Consider the following 18,571-nt stretch of genomic DNA (forward strand, 5'->3'; position numbering starts at 1 on the left):
GTTAATGATCTGAAGCATGTTAACACACCTGATCAGCAGCTCTGACAGGTTCAAACCAGCTGTTTAAAGTAATTAAAAAGTTCAGGGAGTTTATTTCTAACTTGATGTCAACAACTGACTGAAGTGAGATTTTATGAGAGACATAAAACAGTAAAGATTATAGATGTCTGACCTGGTGATTTTCCAGCAGCGTGAACAAACTCAGCGGGTGTTGTTCTTTCTGAGGAATGAATTCCATTTAGATTAGAGATGCACGAGCTGAGCTGCAGGTAAAAACGACTTTTAGATTCTCTGTTAAGTAAAGAAAACCAACACAGCCCCAGCAGATGCTGCTGATGTTCAGCTTTATTTTCAGCATGATATTACAGCAAAATCAGGGTTAAAAACATAATAAAATCCTCTTAAAATATCAGCTGCAGGTAAAAACGACTTTTAGATTCTCTGTTAAGTAAAGAAACCCAACGCAAGTTTTTTTTTAAGCATAATATTTAGTTAAAACATAGCAAAATCCTCTTAAAATATCAGCTGCAGCGTTTCAGAACAGAAATGTTTGCATCAGGACAAAGATGTTATAAAGGTGTTATAAAGATGTTATAAAGGTGTCTGAACTGCTCTTTGTGTGATTCATCAACTGGGACCAGTTTGAAGATGGAAACCCAACCAGAAAGATCCAGGAAACACAGCTCAGGGATCTCTGAGCTCACAAGCCCCCCCACCACGGCAAGGTGGCAGTTCAGGGAGGGGATCACAGGATGTTTTATCTTAATAACAGGATGATGCTGCAGAACTGTCTGCTGCTACAGAAACATTATCAGAGCTTTGAGTCAGGAAAAGGGTCTGAAGTCTTCTTCTTCTGTCTTTTAGACAGACGTTTAGATGCTGGAACAACTAGTTTTCTTCAAAAAAATTGTAGAAAAGCAGAATTTGAAGTGGATTTACTGCACTTTTGTGTGAAAGAGGAACAACTTAAAATATTCTCAGTACAGGAGACTGGATTCAGGTTATTAAAATATTAATATCCATCCATCTTCTATACCGACAGTCCGTTAATCAGGTAGCGGGTGGGCTGGAGCCTATCCCAGCTAAAATATTAATATCTTTAAGACATTCTTTCACTGTTACAATAATAATTGTGGGACTACAGTTAAAATACAGAGAAACACAGTGAGTGAGGATGAGCAGGAAGACAGTCGGAGGATTCAGCAGCAATATTAACTTCTTCTTCTTTTCTGAACATGACCTGAAAGACGTGGAAACAGGCTGTAGTTCTGCTAACTAACTGCTCACGCTCCAGCTGTTACATTCAATTCAATCTTATTTATATAGCGCCAAATTACAACAAATGTCATCTCAAGGCACTTAAATAATATAGTCCAATTCAAGCCAATTGGAATTCAATTCGTTGTAATCATAATCCAATTAAATCCAGTTAATTAATTTCAAAATAATCCAATTAATTCATATAGAGCCAATTAATTCAGCTTGTTCCTGCTCATCTGCCCTCAGCCTGCAGCTTCTCGTCATCATCAGTGAGTATTTTATGAAGAAGAGGCACCTTCCAGCCTTACAGCAGGAAGTCAAACCATCAAAAAGAGCTCCTCCACCTGCAATAAACCTCTGCCATCAACTCTAAACACGAGTTTAACAAGAGTTTATCCTGGAAAATCAGCAGATAGCATGAAGCTGAAGCTTTTTAACTCATCAACATACAGACAATCCAGAGCTCTGATGCATCCTTCATATCATATATAAATATATAATATACATATTTATGGATATTATATATTTATCAGTCACTCTGCATCAGGACACGTGTTATAAAGGTGTTTTATCTTAATAACAGGATGATGCTGCAGAACTGTCTGGATTCTCTGCTGCTACAGAAAAATTATCAGAGCTTTGAGTCAGACCAGCTGTTGGACAGCTGCTGCATCAGGAGGAGGGTCTGAAGTCTTCTTCTTCTGTCTTTTAGAGATCAAGAAACCAGCAGCAACAACAGCAGCTGCCAGAATCATCCCAACTGGCAGAAGTCCAGGATGTCCCCGACTGTTTCCATTCCCTCCTCCAGCCTGGTTCCCTGCAGGTGAGAAGCAGGTGTGAGTATCAGCTGTCAGGGAGGTGATGACTGAAGAACATTTCCTCTTCAAACTGCTGTCACACATTATCTACTGCACTCTGATCACTGCACTCAGACCAGCTGCTTTCTACAGAGTCTCATCAACAACATCTTTAGAAAACATCTGATCTGAGATGTTTCACTCTCACATCAACAAGCAGGAAGCTGCTTCAGCTCTGATCCAGAGACTCACTCAGACTCAGCTCTACACACTCACCTGATGGAGAAACTTCCAGCTTCCTGCTGCTGATGGGCTCAGTCTTCAAAATTCCTCTCTTCCTGCGGTTTGTTCCTCTCTGGACGACTCGACACTCATATGTTCCTCCATCATCAGTCGTCACATTCTTCAGACTCAGAGACACGTTTCCATCCTTCATCCAACTGTCCTGCAGATCCACCCGGTTCTTATAAGATGGATGCTGACCTTCAAGATAAATCTGACCATCTCTGTATAAAAGAACATATTCTTCTCCCAGATCAGTTCTGCTCCACTCTACAACTATGATGTTCTTGTTGTTGGGAACTCCACATGGCAGAATCACATCCTTTCCAGCTTCAGTTGTGATGATTCTCTTTTCTGCAGGAGAGGAAACAACACAGAGCAGAGAGGTTAAAGAGGTCAAAGTGGAACTCTTCACTTCCACAGCAGCATCAGAGTGAGGAGACACCAGAGAGACCACACTGCTCTGAACTGGACCTCAGGACAAAAAAAAAAAGGAGCTGTTTGTAAAGTTAGTTTTAGTTTAATTTGCTAATTATGAGAAACTTTTTTTTAAGTGTTTGTTTTATTTAGATTAGATTGTTTGCTAATATTCTTTCTTAGTTTAGGATATTTAGGTTTGCTTATATTTGCCATATTTTGTTTTATTTTTTGGTACTTTGGAACTTGAGGTTATTTAGGACCAGCAGGCACCTGGGTGTTTTTTTTTTAACAGCGCAAAGGAGGTTTTCTTTGTTCTTTCATTTCTTTTATTTAAATAAATCATCAGAAAATGCAAGAATTCAACATTCATCTTCTTTTGCCTGCAGATTTTGTGTTGTTTAGAGTATAATTATTTTTTTTTTATTATGGACAAATGGCCACAACACACAGTACCTGGCTGTCAGTAACACCTCCACATCTCTCCTTTGACAAAAAGTAATTTATTAAACAACTTTATTCAACACAGAAGCACTACCCACAATGCAACTTTCTATTCCTCCTTCTTAGCTCAAAGGGTTTCAGTCACTTTTACAGAGTTTCAGCTGATTTATGGCAACAAATAATAAAAACCCAAAGTAAAACTTCTAAATGATGCTCCTGAAGGATGTTCTGCGTCTAATGTTGGGAACATTCAGAGGAATGTTGGCTCAGTTGTTTTACATTTTCACATGAAGTCTGCCTTCAAACGCGCATTCACAACCAAAACAATCTAATTCAGCACAACGGGAACGAGCTTTCCGCGAGAGCGCGCTTCATGCTCGCGTGAACGGGGCGGAGCTAGAAGGCGAACAGACGTTACGTCACAGGCAGCAGAGCAGTGAGGTGGAGCTACTTCATGCAATGAAAAAACTGAGCTGAAAGACTCAGTGACTCATGACCAAGAGGAGAAGACAGCAGCAGCTCAGTGAAACCGCAGAATCAGAGAAAAGTTCATGTTTCCGTGTGAATATGTTCAGATAAAACATGTTGTCTGTGTTAAGCTCAGGCTGCAGTGATCCACAGACAGGGCAGCCACTAATATCACAGAAAGCACCCTGTGAAATGTATGTTGGCTTTAATTTGAACAAAGAGTGGTGATATTAACATTTTCTACATTCAGTCATGAAAAACTAAAACCAGTGGAGGATATGAATACTCTTTACAGCCTCCTGAGAGCTGCAAACACTTTAAAATGATAAAAAAGAGCTGCTTACCCTGAGCCGCTGACTGACAGAGAGTGAAGACATAAGCCCACCAGAGCAGAAAAGTTACTGCGGAAGTCATTTTCTGCTGTAGGATGTAACACTATAATTGAACTGCTATCCGTACTGACTGCCGCAGCTGGAATGAGAGCAAACAGCCTCAGCCCTTCCTGTAAAGTCTGTTGAGGGTGGTGCCTTCAAGCTCCGCCCGTTGACAGTTTGGTACAGTTGGAAAGATCACAGATTCAAACTTCCAGGATCAATAACTCATAATCAAAACATTATAAGAACACAAACAACGTTTTTCCCAACAGCAAAGTGACAAAATCTACAAAGTGCAACTTTGATAAAGAGACACCAAAAATATTCAATAACAAGCTGTTATACAGTTAGTGTCACGGATTAAATCTATTTTCTACATCCCCCTCTGAGAACATTTAGTTTGGAAAAAATGTGCTTTTGCATAATATTGGTGATTTGGAGCCTATCCCAGCGGTCATAGACTCAGTCATATGAGGGAAATCATTCTTCTTCAGACAAAAACAAAGACACTCTGTTATTAGAACCAACTCTGGGGTCAGAGGGAGCTCAATCCGAACACCTTGTCAGATGGAGTGAAGCACTCTGCTGCCACCTGTTGGCAGCAGCTTTATTTTTACCAACAGCAACCAGAACTAAAATGGCCCATTTTTCAGGGGTCTGAAAGGTAAATTCATCGCTGGAACATTTGCATTTCCACTGAACTCTAAGGTTCACGGTGAATTAGGTCAATTACAGCCAAAGACTATCACTGCAATCAAGGCTTTGTTCTTTGATTTCACTGCTTTCTCGTCACAGTAGGAGCAGACCCTGATTCTGGAGCTGACCGTTCAAACCAGACTGACCTGAACACTCTTTCCTTTTGTTCCTTAGGACATTATTGCTGTGAATCAACCAGAAATTAATATTTTATTGCTCTTTTTTTTATCAACAACTGGAACTGGTGGACAGACGGTATTCAGTTCTCAGGATTATTTATTCAGGCCAAGGGTCAAAATCCAAGAAGTCAATCAGAACAGATACAAAATAAGCAGGCAAAATGAGGAACAAAAACGATCAGACCTGGGGATCAGACTTTAACTATAATGCTTGAATGCTGCTCAAGGAGACAAGACACAGGTGAAACACACAAGGGCGAGTAATCACCGGGGACCAGGGAGTGAGCACAGAGGCAAGACTATCAAAATAAAACAGGAAACTGACACAAAACACAGACCCTGACACTTTTTAGGTGCTTTCTTCTCACGGTCTCTGTTTCTACTGAAGCTCCCAAAATGAATGTAAAACTTTTACACATGAATAAAAACTATTCCCATGGTACAAGTTGAATTGAACAGATTTAATGAGCTGTTGTGGTTATTTCAGATCAGGTGCTGTAAAAAACAAAATTAGTCTTTCACACTGATTTCATGGCTCGGCCTGTTTATAATGGCCGGATATGGGAGCTGGAGTGCGCCTCTCTGCGCTCAGAAGTGATTTGTGAGAAATCTGTGAGGCGAAGCTCAACGAAGGTGACTCTGGGAGAAAAAAAATACCTACATTTGAAGTAAAATTTGTCGAGGTTAGTCAGAAGAGGTTGGCTCCTTGGTATAATTCACAGCTGCGTTAAAGCAGACTGCAAGAAAGCTGGAGAGACAGTGGCGTTCCTCTAATTTAGAAGAGTCTCAATTAGTCTGGAAAGATAGTTTAATAACGTATAAGAAAGTACTTCGTAAAGCTAGAACTGCTTATTATTCATCATTGACAGAAGAGAATAAGAATAATCCCAGGTTTCTCTTCAGCGCTGTAGCCAGAATAATCCCAGGTTTCTCTTCAGCGCTGTAGCCAGAATAATCCCAGGTTTCTCTTCAGCGCTGTAGCCAGAATAATCCCAGGTTTCTCTTCAGCGCTGTAGCCAGAATAATCCCAGGTTTCTCTTCAGCGCTGTAGCCAGAATAATCCCAGGTTTCTCTTCAGCGCTGTAGCCAGAATAATCCCAGGTTTCTCTTCAGCGCTGTAGCCAGAATAATCCCAGGTTTCTCTTCAGCGCTGTTGCCAGGCTGACAAAGAGTCCGAGCTCTGTTGAGCCATGTATTCCTTTAACTCTCAGCAGGGATGATTTCATGAGATTCTTCATCAATAAAATTGTTTCTATCAGAGAGAAGATTGATGGAATCCTTCCCATTTTTATCACTGATGTATCATCAAGTAGAGCAGCTTTAGAAGTATCTTTAGAACCTGATTTGTATTTAGACAGCTTCTGTCCAGTTGATCTTTCTGAGCTAACAACAGCAATAGTCTCTTCTAAACCATCAACTTGTATTTTAGACCCAATCCCAACCAGACTGTTCAAGGAGGTTTTCCCCTTAATCAATACTTCCATATTGGATCTGATCAATCGGTCTTTGTTGATAGGATATGTACCTCAGACTTTTAAGGTTGCTGTAATTAAACCTTTACTTAAAAAACCTACTCTTGATTCAGAAGTGTTGGCTAATTATCGACCTATATCCAATCTCCCTTTTTTGTCCAAAGTTCTTGGAAAAATAGTTGCAGTTCAACTTTGTGATAATTTACATAGAAATAATCTGTTTGAAGAGTTTCAGTCAGGATTCAGAGTGCATCATAGCACAGAAACAGCACTGATGAAAGTTACCAATGATCTCCTGTTAGCTTCTGATAGCGGACTTGTTTCTGTGCTTGTCCTGTTGGATCTCAGAGCTGCATTTGATCCGATCGATCACAGCATTCTGTTACAGAGACTTGAACATGTTATTGGGATTAAAGGAACTGCATTAGGCTGGTTTAAGTCATATTTATCTGATAGATTCCAGTTTGTTCTTGTAAATGAAGAATCTTCCTCACACATTGGAGTAAGTCATGGAGTTCCTCAGGGTTCTGTGCTTGGACCGATTCTTTTTACTTTATACATGCTTCCATTAGGTAACATTATCAGACAGCATGGCATAAATTTCCATTGTTATGCTGATGATACTCAGCTGTACTTATCTATGAAACCAGATGAAACCAATAGGTTGGTCAGACTACAAGCCTGTCTTAAAGACATAAAGACCTGGATGACTCAGAACTGTCTGCTTTTAAATTCAGACAAAACTGAAGTTGTTCTCTTTGGACCTGAGCGCTTCAGGGAGAAATTATCTAGTTATATAGTTACTCTAGATGGGATTTCTTTCGCTTCTAGTTCTACAGTGAGGAACCTTGGAGTTATTTCTGACCAGAATTTATCATTTGACGCACATATAAAACTGGTTTCTAGGACTGCCTTCTTTCACCTTCGTAATATCATTAAAATCAGGAACATCCTGTCTCAGGGCAGAGAAACTAGTTCATGCATTTGTTACTTCAACACTGAACTACTGTAATTCCTTATTATTGGGCTGTCCCACAGATTCTCTGAAAAGCCTCCAGCTGATCCAAAATGCTGCAGCCAGAGCTCTGATGAGAACTAACAGCAGAGATCATGTTTCTCCAGCTTCTCTTCATTGGCTCCCTGTTAGATTCAGAATAGAATTTAAGATTCTTCTCCTCACATATAAAGCTCTTAATGACCGAGCTCCATCACATCTTAAAGATCTCACAGTTGGATATTTCCCCAACAGAGCACTTTGCTCTCAGGCTGCAGGTTTCCTTGTGGTTCCCAGAGTTTCTAAAAGCAGAATGGGAGGCGGAGCCTTCAGTTATCAGGCCCCTAAAAGCAGAATGGGAGGCAGAGCCTTCAGTTATCAGGCCCCTAAAAGCAGAATGGGAGGCAGAGCCTTCAGTTATCAGGCCCCTAAAAGCAGAATGGGAGGCAGAGCCTTCAGTTATCAGGCCCCTAAAAGCAGAATGGGAGGCAGAGCCTTCAGTTATCAGGCCCCTAAAAGCAGAATGGGAGGCAGAGCCTTCAGTTATCAGGCCCCTAAAAGCAGAATGGGAGGCAGAGCCTTCAGTTATCAGGCCCCTAAAAGCAGAATGGGAGGCAGAGCCTTCAGTTATCAGGCCCCTAAAAGCAGAATGGGAGGCAGAGCCTTCAGTTATCAGGCCCCTAAAAGCAGAATGGGAGGCAGAGCCTTCAGTTATCAGGCCCCTCTCTGTGGAACCAGCTGCCAGTTTGGCTTCAGGAAGCAGACACCCTCTCTACCTTTAAGATCAGGCTGAAACTTTCCTTTCTGATAAAGCTTATAGTTAGAGATGGCTCAGGTAATCCTGAAACATCCCATAGTTAAGCTGCTATAGGCTTAGACTGCTGGGGGACCTCATCTGTCACACCTTTCCTCACTTTGCTCTCTTTTTCCCCCTGTTTAATTTCTCAAATGATTTTATGCACATGTGACATTATTGTGGTTATTAACTTGTGTTTCCCTGTTCCAACAGATATCCTTTGAATGGTGTTATGGTGTTTTTCCCTCCTCTTTTCCCTCTTTTCTGGCTTCTCAAACCCCAGCTGGTCGAGGCGGATGGCCACCCTTCCTGGTTCTGGTTCTGCCAGAGGTTTCTTCCTGGTTCTGCCAGAGGTTTCTTCCTGGTTCTGGTTCTGCCAGAGGTTTCTTCCTGGTTCTGGTTCTGCCAGAGGTTTCTTCCTGTTAAAGGGAGTCGTTCCTTTCCACAGTCCCTCAGGCTCAGGACGGGAGATTGGACTGAAGACAAGTTTCGGTCCAATCTGTTGGTTTCCTTAGCTAGGATATTATTTTTGAATTGGCTACATATGAATTAATTGGATTATTATTACAATGAATTGAATTCTATTTGGCTTGAATTGAACCATATTACTTGAGTGCCTTGAGATGACAATTGTTGTAATCTGGCGCTTTATAAATAAATTGAATTGAATTGAATTGAATTGATATTTTGGACGTGAGAGGCATTTGTTTGAGTTTTTTGGTTATTGGTCAAATTTGAGTGGGAAACAGAGTGAGAGGCGTTAGAGAGGGGTTTCTGATTTTTCCTAAAACTTAAACTGCCGTTATGTCATGTTATGCTGTATAATCTATCAACAAACCCTTTAGTTAAGTTAAAGTCTTTCCTGTCACGTTTAAACTTTAAACGATGTCTCTCTGCTGCCGTATGGCTGAGTCATCAGGCCTCCAAAATAGGCCTCGTTGGTGCTCGTTAATCGTTTTGTGCTTTTCAATGCATTTCTCCATAGCGAAAAGTTTTTTCCCATTTTTCCGAAATTCCTTTCGAGTAATGAGATCCGAAAATACTAGCACACTATTCCCGATCATTGCGCACACAGCGATGTGCTTCTTATCCTGGTCGAACCAACGCCGAAATTGCCCCTGTAAAAATATTCAGATCCCTACTACCAAGGAAAAATAACATAGGCACGATTTTCCCTGAACCACTAAACCTACTTTAGCCAATGCTGCTAGATCTACCAATGAGTGAAATGAAGAGGCTGTATTCGCAGGTGCGTCTGTGCATGTTCAGCGAATGGATCAGTTGGGCGGCAAGAAACTGCGGCCTGCACGCCATATTTATCAGCGGATAGTAGCCAATGAAGTGGAGGGAGGTGAGAGATTTGTTTTCTCTGTTGTGTCAAAGCTCATGCCCACCTATAGGCTGCTGTAATTTCTTACACCAAATACACAGCATTTGCATTTAGGCTGAAACAGTGTCTGGTTCCATGGCATATTATGTTTCTGTTTCTGTATTTATCAGACGCTTTTTTCCAAAGCGACTTACAAATGAAGATTTAACAGCTAAATAAGAAGCTAACAATAAGCTACATAGAAGGAACCCAGGAGTCCGACTCTGTCAGAGGGGACAGAGTAGAGATAGGGTGCAGGCATAGAAGGAAGAGCAGAAAGATAAAGTGCAGAGATAGAGGGGGTAGGGAAGTACAAGGTAAGTGCTGGGATAGGAGATGCTCTCTGAAGAGCTGGGTTTTCAGGAGCTTCTTGAAGATAGACAGGGACGCCCCTGTTCTGGTAGCGCTCGGTAGGTCATTCCACCATCGTGGGACGACACATGAACAGAGTTTGGATTGTCTTAGGCGTGGTGTAGGAGCTGCTAGACGACAATCCTGGGACCAACGGAGGGACCCAGTTGGGACAGAAGCCTTTGCAAGAGCATTCAAGTAGATGGGAGCCGTTCCATTAAGCTCTTTCTAGCTAACATCAGGGACTTGGATCTGATGCAGGCGGCTAAGGGCAGCCAGAGGAGCTCAATGAACAGAGGGGGGACGTGTTCTTTTAGGCTGAACCAAGACCAGACGCACCGCCGCGTTCTGGACCATCTGCAGAGGTTTCACAGGCTGGAGAGCAGTTAGGAGACCAGTTAGGAAACCAGTTAGGAGACCAGTTAGGAAACCAGTTAGGAAACCAGTTAGGAGACCAGTTAGGAGACCAGTTAGGAGAGCAGTTAGGAGAACAGTTAGGAGAGCAGTTAGGACACCAGTTAGGAGACCAGTTAGGAAACCAGTTAGGACACCAGTTAGGAGAGCAGTTAGGAGAACAGTTAGGAAACCAGTTAGGAGAGCAGTTAGGAGACCAGTTAGGAGAACAGTTAGGAAACCAGTTAGGAGAGCAGCTAGGAGAGCAGTTAGGAGAGCAGTTAGGAGAGCAGTTAGGAAACCAGTTAGGAGAGCAGTTAGGAGAGCAGTTAGGAGAGCAGTTAGGAAACCAGTTAGGAGACCAGTTAGGAGAGCAGTTAGGAGAACAGTTAGGAGAGCAGTTAGGAGACCAGTTAGGAGAGCAGTTAGGAAACCAGTTAGGAGAGCAGTTAGGAGACCAGTTAGGAGAGCAGTTAGGAGACCAGTTAGGAGAGCAGTTAGGAAACCAGTTAGGAGACCAGTTAGGAGAGCAGTTAGGAAACCAGTTAGGAGACCAGTTAGGAGACCAGTTAGGAGACCAGTTAGGAAACCAGTTAGGAGAGCAGTTAGGAGAGCAGTTAGGAGAGCAGTTAGGAAACCAGTTAGGAGAGCAGTTAGGAGAGCAGTTAGGAGAGCAGTTAGGAGAGCAGTTAGGAAACCAGTTAGGAGAGCAGTTAGGAGAGCAGTTAGGAGAACAGTTAGGAGACCAGTTAGGAGACCAGTTAGGAGACCAGTTAGGAGACCAGTTAGGAGAGCAGTTAGGAGAGCAGTTAGGAGAGCAGTTAGGAAACCAGTTAGGAGACCAGTTAGGAAACCAGTTAGGAAACCAGTTAGGAGACCAGTTAGGAGACCAGTTAGGAGACCAGTTAGGAGACCAGTTAGGAAACCAGTTAGGAGAGCAGTTAGGAGACCAGTTAGGAGACCAGTTAGGAAACCAGTTAGGAGACCAGTTAGGAGACCAGTTAGGAGAGCAGTTAGGAAACCAGTTAGGAGAGCAGTTAGGAGAGCAGTTAGGAAACCAGTTAGGAGACCAGTTAGGAGACCAGTTAGGAGAACAGTTAGGAGAGCAGTTAGGAGAACAGTTAGGAGAGCAGTTAGGAGACCAGTTAGGAAACCAGTTAGGAGACCAGTTAGGAAACCAGTTAGGAGACCAGTTAGGAAACCAGTTAGGAGAGCAGTTAGGAGAACAGTTAGGAGAGCAGTTAGGAAACCAGTTAGGAGACCAGTTAGGAGAGCAGTTAGGAGAACAGTTAGGAAACCAGTTAGGAGACCAGTTAGGAAACCAGTTAGGAGAGCAGTTAGGAGAACAGTTAGGAGAGCAGTTAGGAAACCAGTTAGGAGACCAGTTAGGAGACCAGTTAGGAAACCAGTTAGGAGAGCAGTTAGGAGAACAGTTAGGAGAGCAGTTAGGAGACCAGTTAGGAGACCAGTTAGGAAACCAGTTAGGAGAGCAGTTAGGAGAGCAGTTAGGAAACCAGTTAGGAGAGCAGTTAGGAGACCAGTTAGGAGAGCAGTTAGGAGACCAGTTAGGAGATCAGTTAGGAAACCAGTTAGGAGACCAGTTAGGAGAGCAGTTAGGAAACCAGTTAGGAGACCAGTTAGGAGACCAGTTAGGAGACCAGTTAGGAAACCAGTTAGGAGAGCAGTTAGGAGAGCAGTTAGGAGACCAGTTAGGAAACCAGTTAGGAGAGCAGTTAGGAGAGCAGTTAGGAGAGCAGTTAGGAGAGCAGTTAGGAGAACAGTTAGGAAACCAGTTAGGAGACCAGTTAGGAGACCAGTTAGGAGACCAGTTAGGAGAGCAGTTAGGAGAACAGTTAGGAGAGCAGTTAGGAAACCAGTTAGGAGACCAGTTAGGAGAGCAGTTAGGAGAACAGTTAGGAGAGCAGTTAGGAGACCAGTTAGGAGACCAGTTAGGAAACCAGTTAGGAGAGCAGTTAGGAGAGCAGTTAGGAAACCAGTTAGGAGACCAGTTAGGAGACCAGTTAGGAGAACAGTTAGGAGAGCAGTTAGGAGAGCAGTTAGGAAACCAGTTAGGAAACCAGTTAGGAAACCAGTTAGGAGACCAGTTAGGAGACCAGTTAGGAGACCAGTTAGGAGACCAGTTAGGAGAACAGTTAGGAAACCAGTTAGGAGAGCAGTTAGGAGAGCAGTTAGGAGAGCAGTTAGGAGAGCAGTTAGGAAACCAGTTAGGAGAGCAGTTAGGAAACCAGTTAGGAGACCAGTTAGGAGAGCAGTTAGGAGAGCAGTTAGGAAACCAGTTAGGAGAGCAGTTAGGAAACCAGTTAGGAGACCAGTTAGGAGAGCAGTTAGGAGAGCAGTTAGGAAACCAGTTAGGAGACCAGTTAGGAGAGCAGTTAGGAGAACAGTTAGGAGAGCAGTTAGGAGACCAGTTAGGAGAGCAGTTAGGAAACCAGTTAGGAGAGCAGTTAGGAGACCAGTTAGGAGAGCAGTTAGGAGACCAGTTAGGAGAGCAGTTAGGAAACCAGTTAGGAGACCAGTTAGGAGAGCAGTTAGGAAACCAGTTAGGAGACCAGTTAGGAGACCAGTTAGGAGACCAGTTAGGAAACCAGTTAGGAGAGCAGTTAGGAGAGCAGTTAGGAGACCAGTTAGGAAACCAGTTAGGAGAGCAGTTAGGAGAGCAGTTAGGAGAGCAGTTAGGAGAGCAGTTAGGAAACCAGTTAGGAGAGCAGTTAGGAGAGCAGTTAGGAGAACAGTTAGGAAACCAGTTAGGACACCAGTTAGGAGAGCAGTTAGGAGAACAGTTAGGAAACCAGTTAGGAGAGCAGTTAGGAGACCAGTTAGGAGAACAGTTAGGAAACCAGTTAGGAGAGCAGCTAGGAGAGCAGTTAGGAGAGCAGTTAGGAGAGCAGTTAGGAAACCAGTTAGGAGAGCAGTTAGGAGAGCAGTTAGGAGAGCAGTTAGGAAACCAGTTAGGAGACCAGTTAGGAGAGCAGTTAGGAGAACAGTTAGGAGAGCAGTTAGGAGACCAGTTAGGAGAGCAGTTAGGAAACCAGTTAGGAGAGCAGTTAGGAGACCAGTTAGGAGAGCAGTTAGGAGACCAGTTAGGAGAGCAGTTAGGAAACCAGTTAGGAGACCAGTTAGGAGAGCAGTTAGGAAACCAGTTAGGAGACCAGTTAGGAGACCAGTTAGGAGACCAGTTAGGAAACCAGTTAGGAGAGCAGTTAGGAGAGCAGTTAGGAGAGCAGTTAGGAAACCAGTTAGGAGAGCAGTTAGGAGAGCAGTTAGGAGAGCAGTTAGGAGAGCAGTTAGGAAACCAGTTAGGAGAGCAGTTAGGAGAGCAGTTAGGAGAACAGTTAGGAGACCAGTTAGGAGACCAGTTAGGAGACCAGTTAGGAGACCAGTTAGGAGAGCAGTTAGGAGAGCAGTTAGGAGAGCAGTTAGGAAACCAGTTAGGAGACCAGTTAGGAAACCAGTTAGGAAACCAGTTAGGAGACCAGTTAGGAGACCAGTTAGGAGACCAGTTAGGAGACCAGTTAGGAAACCAGTTAGGAGAGCAGTTAGGAGACCAGTTAGGAGACCAGTTAGGAAACCAGTTAGGAGAGCAGTTAGGAGAGCAGTTAGGAGAGCAGTTAGGAAACCAGTTAGGAGAGCAGTTAGGAGAGCAGTTAGGAAACCAGTTAGGAGACCAGTTAGGAGACCAGTTAGGAGAACAGTTAGGAGAGCAGTTAGGAGAACAGTTAGGAGAGCAGTTAGGAGACCAGTTAGGAAACCAGTTAGGAGACCAGTTAGGAAACCAGTTAGGAGACCAGTTAGGAAACCAGTTAGGAGAGCAGTTAGGAGAACAGTTAGGAGAGCAGTTAGGAAACCAGTTAGGAGACCAGTTAGGAGAGCAGTTAGGAGAACAGTTAGGAAACCAGTTAGGAGACCAGTTAGGAAACCAGTTAGGAGAGCAGTTAGGAGAACAGTTAGGAGAGCAGTTAGGAAACCAGTTAGGAGACCAGTTAGGAGACCAGTTAGGAAACCAGTTAGGAGAGCAGTTAGGAGAACAGTTAGGAGAGCAGTTAGGAGACCAGTTAGGAGACCAGTTAGGAAACCAGTTAGGAGAGCAGTTAGGAGAGCAGTTAGGAAACCAGTTAGGAGAGCAGTTAGGAGACCAGTTAGGAGAGCAGTTAGGAGACCAGTTAGGAGATCAGTTAGGAAACCAGTTAGGAGACCAGTTAGGAGAGCAGTTAGGAAACCAGTTAGGAGACCAGTTAGGAGACCAGTTAGGAGACCAGTTAGGAAACCAGTTAGGAGAGCAGTTAGGAGAGCAGTTAGGAGACCAGTTAGGAAACCAGTTAGGAGAGCAGTTAGGAGAGCAGTTAGGAGAGCAGTTAGGAGAGCAGTTAGGAGAACAGTTAGGAAACCAGTTAGGAGACCAGTTAGGAGACCAGTTAGGAGACCAGTTAGGAGAGCAGTTAGGAGAACAGTTAGGAGAGCAGTTAGGAAACCAGTTAGGAGACCAGTTAGGAGAGCAGTTAGGAGAACAGTTAGGAGAGCAGTTAGGAGACCAGTTAGGAGACCAGTTAGGAAACCAGTTAGGAGAGCAGTTAGGAGAGCAGTTAGGAAACCAGTTAGGAGACCAGTTAGGAGACCAGTTAGGAGAACAGTTAGGAGAGCAGTTAGGAGAGCAGTTAGGAAACCAGTTAGGAAACCAGTTAGGAAACCAGTTAGGAGACCAGTTAGGAGACCAGTTAGGAGACCAGTTAGGAGACCAGTTAGGAGAACAGTTAGGAAACCAGTTAGGAGAGCAGTTAGGAGAGCAGTTAGGAGAGCAGTTAGGAGAGCAGTTAGGAAACCAGTTAGGAGAGCAGTTAGGAAACCAGTTAGGAGACCAGTTAGGAGAGCAGTTAGGAGAGCAGTTAGGAAACCAGTTAGGAGAGCAGTTAGGAAACCAGTTAGGAGACCAGTTAGGAGAGCAGTTAGGAGAGCAGTTAGGAAACCAGTTAGGAGACCAGTTAGGAGAGCAGTTAGGAGAACAGTTAGGAGAGCAGTTAGGAGACCAGTTAGGAGAGCAGTTAGGAAACCAGTTAGGAGAGCAGTTAGGAGACCAGTTAGGAGAGCAGTTAGGAGACCAGTTAGGAGAGCAGTTAGGAAACCAGTTAGGAGACCAGTTAGGAGAGCAGTTAGGAAACCAGTTAGGAGACCAGTTAGGAGACCAGTTAGGAGACCAGTTAGGAAACCAGTTAGGAGAGCAGTTAGGAGAGCAGTTAGGAGACCAGTTAGGAAACCAGTTAGGAGAGCAGTTAGGAGAGCAGTTAGGAGAGCAGTTAGGAGAGCAGTTAGGAAACCAGTTAGGAGAGCAGTTAGGAGAGCAGTTAGGAGAACAGTTAGGAAACCAGTTAGGAGACCAGTTAGGAGACCAGTTAGGAGACCAGTTAGGAGACCAGTTAGGAGAGCAGTTAGGAGAACAGTTAGGAGAGCAGTTAGGAAACCAGTTAGGAGACCAGTTAGGAGAGCAGTTAGGAGAACAGTTAGGAAACCAGTTAGGAGAGCAGTTAGGAAACCAGTTAGGAGAGCAGTTAGGAGACCAGTTAGGAGACCAGTTAGGAGACCAGTTAGGAAACCAGTTAGGAGACCAGTTAGGAGAACAGTTAGGAAACCAGTTAGGAGACCAGTTAGGAAACCAGTTAGGAGAGCAGTTAGGAGAACAGTTAGGAGAGCAGTTAGGAAACCAGTTAGGAGACCAGTTAGGAGAGCAGTTAGGAGAACAGTTAGGAAACCAGTTAGGAGAACAGTTAGGAAACCAGTTAGGAGAGCAGTTAGGAGAACAGTTAGGAGAGCAGTTAGGAAACCAGTTAGGAGACCAGTTAGGAGAGCAGTTAGGAGAACAGTTAGGAAACCAGTTAGGAGACCAGTTAGGAGACCAGTTAGGAGACCAGTAAGGAGACCAGTTAGGAAACCAGTTAGGAGAGCAGTTAGGAGACCAGTTAGGAGACCAGTTAGGAAACCAGTTAGGAGAGCAGTTAGGAGAGCAGTTAGGAGAGCAGTTAGGAAACCAGTTAGGAGAGCAGTTAGGAGAGCAGTTAGGAGACCAGTTAGGAAACCAGTTAGGAGACCAGTTAGGAAACCAGTTAGGAGAGCAGTTAGGAGAACAGTTAGGAGAGCAGTTAGGAAACCAGTTAGGAGACCAGTTAGGAGAGCAGTTAGGAGAACAGTTAGGAAACCAGTTAGGAGACCAGTTAGGAGACCAGTTAGGAAACCAGTTAGGAGAGCAGTTAGGAGAACAGTTAGGAGAGCAGTTAGGAAACCAGTTAGGAGACCAGTTAGGAGACCAGTTAGGAAACCAGTTAGGAAACCAGTTAGGAGACCAGTTAGGAGACCAGTTAGGAGAACAGTTAGGAGAGCAGTTAGGAGAACAGTTAGGAGAGCAGTTAGGAGAGCAGTTAGGAGACCAGTTAGGAAACCAGTTAGGAGACCAGTTAGGAAACCAGTTAGGAGACCAGTTAGGAAACCAGTTAGGAGAGCAGTTAGGAGAACAGTTAGGAGAGCAGTTAGGAAACCAGTTAGGAGACCAGTTAGGAGAGCAGTTAGGAGAACAGTTAGGAAACCAGTTAGGAGACCAGTTAGGAAACCAGTTAGGAGAGCAGTTAGGAGAACAGTTAGGAGAGCAGTTAGGAAACCAGTTAGGAGACCAGTTAGGAGAGCAGTTAGGAGAACAGTTAGGAAACCAGTTAGGAGACCAGTTAGGAGACCAGTTAGGAAACCAGTTAGGAGAGCAGTTAGGAGAACAGTTAGGAGAGCAGTTAGGAGACCAGTTAGGAGACCAGTTAGGAAACCAGTTAGGAGAGCAGTTAGGAGAGCAGTTAGGAAACCAGTTAGGAGACCAGTTAGGAGACCAGTTAGGAGACCAGTTAGGAGAGCAGTTAGGAGAGCAGTTAGGAAACCAGTTAGGAAACCAGTTAGGAAACCAGTTAGGAGACCAGTTAGGAGACCAGTTAGGAGACCAGTTAGGAAACCAGTTAGGAGACCAGTTAGGAGACCAGTTAGGAAAGCAGTTAGGAGAGCATTACAGTAGTCAAGGCGGGAGATGACCATGGCCTGCACCAGGAGCTGGGGGGCATGTTGGGTTAGGTATGGTCTGATCTTCCTTATCTTTAGTAATGCAAAGCGGCACGAACGAGCAACCGAGGTAACGTGATCTTTGAAGGTTAGTTGGTCATCAATCATGACACCCAAGTTTCTAGCAACCTTTGATGGAGCAAGAGATTCAGTTTGGATGCAGATGCTGTGGTGTATGGTTGGTTTGGCTGGGAAGACAAGCAGTTCAGTTTTTGGGAGGTTAAGTTGGAGGTGATCATCCATGTTGATATGTCAGTGAGACAGTCTGGGATTCGTGCTTCGTGCTTCTTCTTCGTGGATTCAGCTGAGACCGTGTGGTCGTCAGGTGGGAATGACAGATAGAGCTGGGTATCATCAGCATAACATTGGTCTGAGAAGCCATGTGATCGGATGATCTGTCCCAGTGAGTTGGTGTATATGGCAAAGAGAAAAGGTCCCAGTACTGAACCTTGGGGGACCCCTGTGGCGAGGTGGTACGCTGCAGAAGTGTGACCAAGCCAGGATACTTTGAAGGACCGACCAGTGAGGTACGATTCAAACCAGGAGTGTGCTCTCCCTGTGATGCCCATGCTAGAGAGTATGGACAAAAGGATACTGTGGTTGACAGTGTCAAATGCAGCTGATAAGTCGAGCAGGATAAGTACAGAGGACTTAGCTGTCGCTCTGGCTTCTTTTAAGGCTTCTGTCACAGCCAACAGAGCCATTTCGGTGGAGTGTCACTTTTAAACCCAGATTGGTTTGGGTCAAAGAGGTTGTTATGTGAGAGGTAATCGGTGACCTGCTTAAAGACCTTTTCAATGATTTTAGACAGAAACGGGAGGAGAGAGACCAGCCGATAATTCTCCATATGAGTTGGAGGGAGGGAAGGTTTCTTGAGCTTGAATGTGGTAGGAAATGTGCCCGATGTCAGTGAAGCATTAATCACATGCTGCTGCAGTTACAGTAGGAGCAATGGATTGGAGAAGATTAGTAGGAACGGGGTCCAGCGGGCATGTAGTAGGACGGCTACATGTGAGAAGTTTAGGCACACTGCTCTGAGCGAGAGGGGTAAATGTTGCAGGAGGACTTCTGCATGCAGATTTTGTGGTACCAGGTTCTGTAAACTGTTTGCTTATTGCTGCCACTTTGTCAGTAAAAAATGAGGCAAAGGAGTCTGCTGTTAGATTGGTAGAAGGTGG

General features: G+C 44.1%; 2 protein-coding genes across 2 annotated transcripts in view; one reads left to right on the top strand and one right to left on the bottom strand.

Moving 5' to 3' along the window:
* Positions 1-240: 240 nt before the first annotated feature.
* LOC140281959 (coxsackievirus and adenovirus receptor homolog) lies at positions 241-4,124 on the bottom strand. Its single transcript, XM_072376479.1, has 3 exons — positions 4,013-4,124; positions 2,334-2,693; positions 241-2,077 (listed from the first exon to the last, which is right to left on the bottom strand). The coding sequence occupies exons 1-3, from the start codon at positions 4,080-4,082 to the stop codon at positions 1,905-1,907; spliced, it is 603 nt and encodes a 200-aa protein (XP_072232580.1). The 5' UTR covers positions 4,083-4,124; the 3' UTR covers positions 241-1,904.
* A 1,324-nt stretch (positions 4,125-5,448) lies between these two features.
* Positions 5,449-18,571, top strand: part of LOC140282282 (uncharacterized) — a 31,678-nt gene continuing 18,555 nt past the window's right edge. Inside the window, exon 1 of the mRNA XM_072376871.1 lies at positions 5,449-5,550. Within this exon, the coding sequence (XP_072232972.1) occupies positions 5,449-5,550 (102 nt within the window). The remainder of the gene's footprint in view (positions 5,551-18,571) is intronic.

The sequence above is a fragment of the Leuresthes tenuis genome, unplaced genomic scaffold (genome assembly GCF_036924035.1).
Source record: "Leuresthes tenuis unplaced genomic scaffold, fLeuTen1.0.hap1 SCAF_22, whole genome shotgun sequence".
NCBI lineage: Eukaryota > Metazoa > Chordata > Actinopteri > Atheriniformes > Atherinopsidae > Leuresthes > Leuresthes tenuis.